The sequence below is a fragment of the Malaclemys terrapin genome, chromosome 25 (genome assembly GCF_027887155.1).
Source record: "Malaclemys terrapin pileata isolate rMalTer1 chromosome 25, rMalTer1.hap1, whole genome shotgun sequence".
In the NCBI taxonomy this organism is placed as follows: Eukaryota; Metazoa; Chordata; order Testudines; family Emydidae; genus Malaclemys; species Malaclemys terrapin.
Genome location: NC_071529.1, coordinates 13,777,030 through 13,787,422, shown reverse-complemented (window position 1 = coordinate 13,787,422; position 10,393 = coordinate 13,777,030). Strand labels below are relative to the sequence as shown.

Genomic DNA, 10,393 nt, shown 5'->3' with positions numbered 1-10,393 from the left:
CCGCCGTGAAACTTAAAGCCGCAAAACCACACACACGTGCGAGGTTTTTTTCCAACTTTTATTTTAAAAGTCATAATTGAAGCTTAACAAAGTCTTAACCCATTATTATTGTGAGAGCTGCGGCTCAGACATGGTCTGTGTAGCAGTAACCACCACCCACCCAGCAGCAGGTCACACACCACGCACACAGAAGCGGCTAAGAGGTTTGGTGACAGAGCTCAGTTGGTTTAATTCATTAACCCCTTGTGTGCTTCCCACGCCGGGTGCAGCAATGACTTCCACCACAAGCAACCTTAAAAGAAGTTTTATTGGGAATTGGGAGGGTGGGTTTCCCTTAATATGCTGATCTCTTGGGTGATGGTTGTAGGGGAGCACTTCCCTCTGCAATAGGCAGAGGGCGATATAGAACCTGGGGGTGTCTCCCCTCCCCACCCCAATACGTACATGCAGAGAGTTTATAAAAGAAAGGCAGATTCTGGTTTGTAGCCACCAGAGGTTGGTTTCTATCAGACAGGATATTCCCTGTGGGAAAATAAAAATAGACTGCAGTCCCCAGAGGATCATGGGAAACCGTCATCGTCATCCTCTGCCATTTCCTTCGCGAATTCCAGGTCCTGCTGCTCCCGCTCCCGGCGCTCCTGGAAGGCAAAGGCAGGGCACGTTCCTAACAGGCCAATTGCAGCCGTGGGACTGGGATGGGTCAGGGCACTGAGCTGCTTGGAGAGGCTGCCAGGTGAGCAGTGAGAGAGAGAGAGAGAGAGAGGGGGAAGTGATGGCCATTCACGTGAAATGAGTGACGAGAAGGCTCTGTCCAAACCACAGCTGGCACCGAGGACTGACTGGGGCCCTAGACAGAACTCCTGGCTCGCCACAGAAAGGTTCCCTCCAGGGCAGGGATGGGGGTCTCAGCACAGGCTAGACAAGGGCACATAGCACTGGTTGGGAGGCATGTGTCACTCCCAGGGAGGGTTGCTAATGGGGTGCTCAACCCCCTCTCCCCACAGGCAGGAAGCCCAGAACCCAGGTGGGATCTCACCTCTGCAGACTCCAAGTCCTTGTTGTAAGACTTAGGTGGGAACCTCATGGCCTGGAAACACAAACAAAAGGGGATCAGTGAGGGACTGCCAGGGCCACAGGGCAGAGACAAGGAACCCCCCAGGCTGTAGCAGACATTTCCAAGCACGCACGGCAGCCAGGGGTCCTGCTCCTTGCTCCATCAGCAAGTTCCAGCACGGCCAGGTAGGTGGCCCGACTGACACGCTGACAGGACAGCAGCCTTCAGTTGCACCTCCCAGGGCAGTGGAGCTCAGGATGTGCTCACAAAGGCAGCGCATGTTTTGAGGCCTCGTGAGGCCGGGGAATCAGCTCTTGCTCCCGGCAGCTGGAGCTAGAGTGCTGAGAAATTTGCCAGAGATCAGGCCCTTTCAGCAGAGGCTGTCACAGCAGTTTGGCATGAATGAGGCCTCCCAGTGCCCACGTGGGGGAGCTTGCTCCTCTCCCATTTTACAGAGGCAGTTCAGTAGAGTGGCGAACAAAACCCAGGAGTCTGGTCTCCCAAGCCCCAATGTAGTGCACTGTATTAGCAGGCAGAGTACAGAACGGGGGGTGTTTAGATAAGAGGAGAACGTGGGGAGCTCATGGAGGGCAGAGGGACCATGCTTTGAACTGGTGCCCCAACAAAGGATTTGGAGGTGCAAGGGAGAGGAAGGAGAAGAGCCAACCCATCACTCCAGAGGGGCCTGGAACCTGCTGGGGGAGCTGCTGAAGGCCAGAGGTGTCTAAATCACCCTGCTGCACTCACACATCTCAGGAGAGTGGCCCCCAGGACCCCTGACCCAGTACCCGGACAATGGGCAGAGCCTGCGCTGCAGCCTAGCTACCTTGACAGACATGTTGTGGATGTCGAGGCAGAAGGAGATCCTTTGATGGAAGGCCAGCTGGGGCTCCCGTGTGGAGTAGATGTCAATCATCTCTTTGGACTGGACATAGCCTTTCTCGTGGTTAATGCTGGCTTCAATCACGCCGTCCCGGATGGCCTACAGCCCAGAGGCAACAGTCACGGCAAAGGGCCAACCTTGAAGGCTGGTGTTCGCGTGCGCAGAGTTCCCGGGGGTCAAAGCCGCGGATGGCAGTGTGAGCGCTTTGCACTCAGGAAGTGGAGACTCGCTCCCACAGGACAGCGAATTGGTCTGTCTGTTCTCTCAAGCCGTGAGCCCCACATCCCTCTCCACTCAGTGGGAGCACCTCAAGTTTTTCTTGGTGCAACATCCCTTAGTGCAACATCCCTTGGTAGCGACTGCTCAAGGAAATGACAGATGTAGCAAGGATAAGGCTACGCTCTGGGTCAGAGCACCCTGGCATGAAGGGGTTAATTGGGATGCAGGAACTTGGAGCTGCTGATGGCCCAGATCCCAATAGTAAGAGGCTGGTGACAGAGCCTTTTGGAGGAGCAGAGAGCTGGGTCAGTAGGGCCTGAAAGATACAGGACCAACCTCTCAGGAATCTGACGGTTAGTTGTGCGGTCCCTGAGCACCGCAGGCAGAAGGGGCCAAGGGCTAGATTTCCTACACTGATCCCTGAATTGTACTTCATCCCAACGACCCACCTTGGCAACAATGAACTCAGCATCCTCCGGGCTGTCCAGCTGCAGTTTCTGAGCAATGTCGGCCAGTGCGATGCGGGAATAGGACAAGCTGATCATGCGAACACCTGGGGGTGAGAGAAGGAACAGGAGCTGGAGCGTGTCATGGGGCCACAGAGTGAGGTGGGAAGTGGGTGTGATAGCGAGAGGCCTTTTAAACCAAGAAGCACAAGGAGACTCAAATGCACATTGCTCTCCTTTGCTGCATTAAACGACAGGAGCAAGCCACGGGTTAGTTAGGCCAAGACTTCGAATGCTGGAGTGTCAGCCACGACATCACCACACTGCACCGGGACAGGATGCCCTGGCCCCAACGACATGGCATTGGCAGCTTCTTACCTGTTTTAATCACATTGTGTCTCAGCCGGATGATCAGGGTATAGGTCCCATCTGCCTGAAATTTGTCCGCAAACTGATCCAGGACCTGGTTAAACTTGGCTAGGTTACCTGTCCGAACAGCTGTGGGAACATATAGGAGAGGGTTGAGAGAAAAGATCTGCTTAGGTCAGACAGTGAGAGCAGGAACAGAACCCAGGAGTCCTGTACACCCACCACTCAACAAACTCCTTCCTGACATGTAAAGGTTACAGTGAGTGGAATTTTGAGGTTAGATCCATAAATGCCAGAAATAAAACAAGAGACAGTGCCCTTTATTGATGAAATGTTAAAAATATGTTGCTCCTTCAAAGAGCAGAACATTATCTCAATTTACAATGACTTAGTGACTTCTGGAGACCAACAATTTCATAGATTACGAGGCCAGAAGGGACCACTGTGATCATCTAGTCTGACCTGTGTAACAGAAGCCAGAGAACTTCCCCAAAATACTTCCTTTTTAACTCGAACATGTCTTTAAAAAAAAAATCCAGTCTTGACTGAAAAATTGGCAGTGATAGAGAATCCACCACAACCCTTGGTAAATCATTCTAATGGTTAATTACTCACTGTAAAAAGTAAATTTTACTCCCCCAACCAGGGATCCATTGAGATTAGAACCCAGGACCATGGGCACTGGAAGCAGGAGCAGAGTCCCTTGGTCATCAAACCAGTTAACGGGGCACAAAGTTACTGAAAATTATCTTCCATTCTGAAAAATGTGCACGTGTGGCTCTGGAATCAGAAGTTGGCCATAGCAACACTAGCACACATTTTTTAAGTGCACTTTTATCTTTTGCACCACTATTTTGCTAGTCTAAAAAAATCTAACCATGAAAGTGACCCTTGTTTGTGAAAATATAGTTATGTAAAAAAAGTCTGTGTCTTATGTAATGAAACTGTCAATGTTCTCATTGTCCATACTAATGACTAACCTTTTTTAAAAATCAACCTACACCTTTGGTCTCCGATGTCTTGTGGCCATGAGTTCCACAGATTATAACCCACATTTCCTTATAACTACATCTTTCAGTTTCATATAATTTCTTTGTTCTTGCAGTATGAGACAGCATAAATAAGAGTGTGCAATTTACCTGTTGCTGTCACTATTTTTCATGAAAATTTGAGAAGCTGTAGCTAGACCAAATGGTAGGGCACAGAACAGAAAGTTAGGGGTTCCTGGATCATCCAACAACAGATCATGAAGCTCTGGGGAGAAGCCAGAGCATCCTTACCCTGCGTCAGGAGGAAGTAGGGCATGAGTGACCTCTTGAGGGAAGGCTGTCTGAACTGGAGTCTGTCCGGGATCTCGCCCAACAATAACTCCACCACGATGAGCAGCTTGTGGACCTTAGGCAGAAAGACAGACACAGGAGACTATAAGAACGAGGAGTACTTGTGGCACCTTAGAGACTAACAATTTTATTTGGGCATAAGCTTTCATGGGCTAAAACCCACTTCATCAGATGCATGCAGTGGAAAATAGAGTAGGAAGATGTATATACGCAGAGAACATGAAAAAATGGGTGTTGCCATACCAACTAACGAGACTAATCAATTAAGGTGGGCTATTATCAGCAGGAGAAAAACAACTTTTATGGTGATAATCAGGATGGCCCATTTTAAACAATAGGAATCTCTTAGAACTGCCCTAGAGACCCAAAGGAAGCAAATTCTTCATTAGAATAGACCGGCCAAGAAGCTGGTGAGAGACCCAGATCCTACCCTGTCTCTGCTCCTCTCCATGCACCTGATTACGCATGGTGCCTGCACAAATGCCTGACGCATCCACCCAGAGGTGCCCCCTGGAGGATCACGCACCCACTCACCGTCTGTTTGAAGCCAACCGCTGTGTGCTGTGGTGCCTTCCGCAGGGCATTCGTCATGGTCCTCCGTGCTTCGGAGTACTCCAGCTGAATGGCTTTGATGCGACCTGGAAGGGAAGGGGAAAGGAAGTTACAGAGGGACAGAAACTGTTTCAGAGAGAAGTTGGTTTAACGGACAAAGCCCAGCCCAGGCACGGAGATCTTCACCCTACCTAGCACAAACTGCTAATCAAGCCGACTGCTCCATGCCTTGCCAGCTGTTTGGCTGCTTTAGTTTGGTGCAGTTTGAGACAGAGCACTTGAGGTCACGTCAGCAACAAGCAGATCTGCGTTCAGTTGCCTCTGCTCCAAATGACTAGAGGAGCTCCAGTCTTTCAGAGATCACACGCTTGTGTACTCTGTGTAGTCGGGACATTCTCAGCAAGGACAGCAGGACGCGAGCAATCTTTACCTCACCCCTTCCCTGCCCAGGGCAGCAATGCGAACACCTCTTTGCACATCCACGGCCCTTCCATCAGCTCTCAAAGCCTCACACCCACCTCTGCTCACTACCATGCTGATTATTACCAAGGCCCAGTGCACTCCCTGGCAAGATGGACATGGTCTGTGACACCTGGTCTGGAAACCGGGGCAGCTTCATTTAAAATTTTAGAACAGAGATTTTGAATGTAATTAAACATGAACATTAACACGATCAGCACAGTGGCCCCTCCGTTCTCCAGTTTCCATTCAGTTCAGTTTTACTTGCCCTGCCACTTCCACTTGCCAACGTTTGTACTGGTGACGCTGCACTGCAAGAGTCCAGGGCAAAGCTGGAGGTTCTGGCAGCTGCAGAGGGGGCTGTTGGGGAAGGTGGAATTGAGCCCGATAGCAGTGAACAGTGCTGGCATTTCCACCACTCCCTTTGTGTGCAGTTATCCTCGCAGGTCAGCCCCCTCAGACCTATCATTTTGGACCTGCAGACAAGACTATCACATTTTATCCTTGGTGCATGTTGTCCAGTGTTTTCTTCCCATTTACTAGGGCAGGATGTGTCGATGGTGGAACACAAATTCTGTGGCAAGGGGTGGATCCTGTAGCAAATTGTGACACACGCATTGGGCTAAGTATTAGCCCATTTTACAGGTGAAGAAATGGAGGCAGCGATTATGCGGTTTTCCAGAGGTCATGGGGTCAGTGGCAGAACCAGGAGAAAACCCTCAGAATCCAGACCCTGGCCCTAACCACTTGATCACACTCCTTCCCTGGCCCCAGGAACAGAACCCAGGAGTCCTGATTCCAGTCTCCTGCTCTAGTCACTAGACAACACGACAGTAAAGCAGCGTGCGGTGGCACTGCTGCCTCTCACCTGTGTAATAGAGGTACCTGGCCCACTCGTTGTTATTGGCCTGCTCAGGAAAAACCGATTTGGAGACGAGCTTTTCCGCCTGGTCGTAGAGGTTGTAGTGAAGGTAGTTCCTCAGCAGCAGGTTCAGGAGGGTGGCCTGACCATCTGCGTCATGACGGAGGGTTGCCGTCCTCAGACGGGCATGCAGGAAACTTCAAAAGAGGGTGGAGAGGAAAGAGTGTGTCAGGGGGGAGGGAGGAAGCTGCAAAAGGGGAGCGCACAAGTGTCCTCAGCAAGGTTTCGATCCTAGCTAACGGCCGCCATTAGGCACCAAGGGCCCTTTCATTTCTGTATAGGCAGGCTCCGGGCGAATGCAGCACACAGCACTGCAACTGACCTATGGGACACAGCAGCAGCCAGTCCTACCTCCTGACCACATCAAGTTTATTCAGGAACTCGTAGCTGCGGGAGTGGTAGTAATAACACTTGGCCACCACCAGATCGAGGGCTCGGCGGTTCTGAGGACTGATCTTCTGCATCAGGTCATCAGACACTTTCTGGGCCTGGGGAAGGGAAGGAGAAAAGTCAAAACAGATAAGGCGACAGAGAGAACGAACACTCACTTGTGAGGAAACACAGGAGGGGAAGTAATCAGAAGCATTTTGGCTGTGAGAACTTGCATTAATCTAAATCCCCAGTCCCTGAAGCATTGGTAGCTTCCATGGGCTGCATCTCGGCCAATCCCTTTGAGATGCAGTTAAAGTAACTCCAGGGAAGCTCTCCTAGCAGAGCAGTAAAACGTGAGGTAACTAAATGGAGGCAGCGGTATTTTGTTTGCTGGCTAACTGCTAAGCATCCACCTGTGCTAGGCTAGGGTGGGACACAAAGCTTCTCTGCTCTGAAGCTCTGCCACCATCTACCTGTACTCAGCTCATGATAACAGGGAGGCAATGGGGAGAGCACCCAAGTTTGCCAGTTTATTCGTCTGACCCTACAGCCTCGTGGGCCATACACACCCAGTCCTTGGGTTTCAGTAGTGGGATGGATCTCCCCAATGCAGCATGCAGGACAGTCCTGGGGTTTTACCTCTGGGTATCGTTTACTGTTCATCAGGTAGATGACCAGGAGCAGCTGGAGATAGGTTTCCACCTCTGGCAGGAGGGGGGCTGATGCTGCCTTTCCTGTCCGGGGACGGAACTGCAGCTCTGCTTCTGTGTCCATAGGCTAGAGAGAGAGACCGAGATGTGCTGGATCCACAGCTCTGAAGTCCTCTAGTAATTCACAGAGGAAACTCAACATGGATGTGCCATACCCATCACCAATGCCCGTACCAATTTCCCAGCCCACCCAGCGTGCCTCAATCTTGACCTGGAGGATTCGCCTCTGGGAACAAAGGAAAGGTCAGTCTCCATGGCCCGCTCAGTCTTTGCTCTCTCTGCTGAGGATGTCAACACAGGCCAGCAAATGCCATTGTGATTTTTTCTTAGATACAGACACAAGCCAGCTGGGAACTGGATCGAGTCACTGCCCTCAAGTCACTTCCCAGGAACTCCTGAACAGTCAGGCTGTAATGTCTGAACACTCCCTTTGGTATCTCTGCTCCCCCTCCCCTCCATTACGACAACACGTTCTCTGCTGCTAAAAGCCCCAGCATCTGCCAAAGCAGAGTCACCACCCCAACTTCAGCAGCCTCCTCTGCACCCATTGCAGACTCACCTCCTCCAGAAAGCCCAGCAGGAAGTCCCGCACGGTGCTGTTGGAAGTGAAGAAGCCATTGATGGCTTTATGGAGCACGTTGGGGTTGAGTCGGCGGGATGTGGAGGGCAGAGCCCGTAGGGCACGCAGGACGTAGCGAGGCTCCTTTCCAGACACGGCTTTTTCAAGCTGCTTCACATGCTCTTTGATGTCTGCATCAGCACAGGGAAATCCTGCTAGCACTTCGCCTCTGCCAAGTGCTCTCACAAAGGAGGCCAATCCTAATACCTAATGATCATACTGGTGATACCCCTGCTTCCTGTCTGAAGACTGATGCATGCTTCTACCTGCTCATTTTAATATCCTTTTAAGGAGAAAGCCTCAATACCTCATAAGAACATAAGAACATAAGAACGGCCATACCGGGTGAGACCAAAGGTCCATCTAGCCCAGTATCCTGTCTACCGACAGTGGCCAATGGCAGGTGCCCCAGAGGGAGTGAACCTAACAGGCAATGATCAAGTGATCTCTCTCCTGCCATCCATCTCCATCCTCTGACAAACAGAGGCTAGGGACACCATTCCCTACCTCAGGACATAAGAAGGCATACTGGAGTATTATTATTTATATTACAATAGTACCTAGGAGCCCCAGTGTTAGACAAGGACTCCACACACGTGCCAGGAACTGTGCAAACACAAACCAGAGTAGATGGAGGTTGGGCTGATCCAGTTGGGTACTGCCTTCATCCTAATTACAGAGCAATTATAAGAATCTCATGCTTAGGTAGCAGCTTTCACACTGAAGTGTCCCACTGCACTTTATGAGAAACCTGACAGATAAGCTAAACACTGGAGTCACTTTATGCGCCACTTGGGGTGGAGGGGACACAGACGGTGCTGGCTGTGGCCGAGAGTTCAATTCACCTACATCGACTACAGGCCTCCTGTCACCTTAAGTGAGCCACTTGGGGTCTGATTATCAGGAGTGCCGAACATCCACAACTCCAGCTGAAGTTAATGGGAGCGGACGCTGCTTAGCACCACTAAAGAACCAGCCCCTGTACCTCTGGGAGATAGCGACAATGACACTTCCCTGCCTGGCAGCAGGGGCCAGGTGCTCGGGTGTGCGGCGACCCCCAAATATCCCTCGCCCTAAAAAGGCTTCCCCAGGGACTCCGAGAAACGGGGCAATTCACAAAGCAGTGGGGAGGGGCCCATAGGGAAGAGACCAGGGCTGGCTTTGGCCTCACAGAGGGAAACAGCCCCTGTGATTTGGTGGGCACCGAGGTCCAGCCTTGCTGGGTCCCCCACGAGTCTCCCCCCCTCCCGATCCCCCTGCCCCCCCCGCACCTCGGATCTCCCCCCCCTCCCGTTCCCCCTGCCCCCCCCCCCGCCTCGGGTCCTCCCCTCCCCCCCGTTCCCCTCTGCCCCCCCCGCCTCGGGTCCGCCCCTCCCCCCTCCCGATCCCCTCTGCCCCCCCCGCCTCGGGTCCGCCCCTCCCCCCTCCCGATCCCCTCTGCCCCCCCCGCCTCGGGTCCTCCCCTGCCCCCTCCCGATCCCCCTGCCCCCCCCCGCCTCGGGTCCGCCCCTCCCCCCTCCCGATCCCCTCTGCCCCCCCCGCCTCGGGTCCTCCCCTCCCCCCTCCCGATCCCCCTGCCCCCCCCCGCCTCGGGTCCTCCCCTCCCCCCTCCCGATCCCCCTGCCCCCCCCGCACCTCGGGTCCTCCCCTCCCCCCTCCCGATCCCCCTGCCCCCCCCGCACCTCGGGTCCTCCCCTGCCCCCTCCCGATCCCCCTGCCCCCCCCCGCCTCGGGTCCTCCCCTGCCCCCCCCGCCTCGGGTCCTCCCCTCCCCCCCTCCCGTTCCCCTCTGCCCCCCCCGCCCCCCTCGGGTCCTCCCCTCTCCCCCCCCGTTCCCCTCTGCCCCCCCCTCACCCTCCAGCGTGACAGCGTCGAGCTCGCGCTGCGGCTTCTCCCCGGCGGCGCCGCCGGCCCCGTCCGCCGCCTCCTCCTGCATCTCCACGTCCGGGGGCCCGGGCGGCGGCTCCTCGGGCGGCGGCTTGGCCTTGTCGGCGCCGGGGCGGCGGCGGGACGCGCCCTCCTGCTTCATGGCGCGGGCGGGGGGGGGGAGCCGGGCCCGGAGCTCGCGCCGCTCGCGGTGACGGTGCAACAATCGCGGGAGGAGGCGGCCCGCTCCGCCGCGAGGGGTGCTGGGAAAGGCCAGGCCCGGCCAGCCGAGCCCAGAGAGCGGGGGGGGAGGAGTCAGAAGGAGGCTGGAGAGCCGAGCGCCGAGCGGGATTAGGGACCGCCTCCCGCCGCTGGGACGTCACAGCTCGGGGCCGCGCGCCTCGGCTCAGCCCCCGTCGCCGCCTGGCGTCTCCGTAATCACTCGGGTATTTCCGGCTTCGCTCGGGTATCTCCGTCCTCAACTCGGCTACTTCCGGTTCCGCTCGGGACTCTCCTTCCTAGTCGGTTATTTCCGGTGTGAGGCCTGAGGAGCTTGGCGCATGCGCGCCGCGGCATTTTCTAG

The 10,393-nt window shown here is 54.4% G+C and overlaps 1 protein-coding gene across 1 annotated transcript; it reads right to left on the bottom strand.

Moving 5' to 3' along the window:
* Positions 1 to 288: 288 nt before the first annotated feature.
* On the bottom strand, positions 289 to 10,042 carry PSMD3 (proteasome 26S subunit, non-ATPase 3). Its single transcript, XM_054014340.1, has 12 exons — positions 9,799 to 10,042; positions 7,886 to 8,076; positions 7,256 to 7,393; positions 6,596 to 6,732; positions 6,191 to 6,381; positions 4,846 to 4,949; positions 4,252 to 4,366; positions 2,981 to 3,100; positions 2,606 to 2,709; positions 1,881 to 2,036; positions 1,037 to 1,087; positions 289 to 638 (listed from the first exon to the last, which is right to left on the bottom strand). The coding sequence occupies exons 1-12, from the start codon at positions 9,971 to 9,973 to the stop codon at positions 561 to 563; spliced, it is 1,560 nt and encodes a 519-aa protein (XP_053870315.1). The 5' UTR covers positions 9,974 to 10,042; the 3' UTR covers positions 289 to 560.
* Between the last annotated feature and the right edge of the window lie 351 nt (positions 10,043 to 10,393).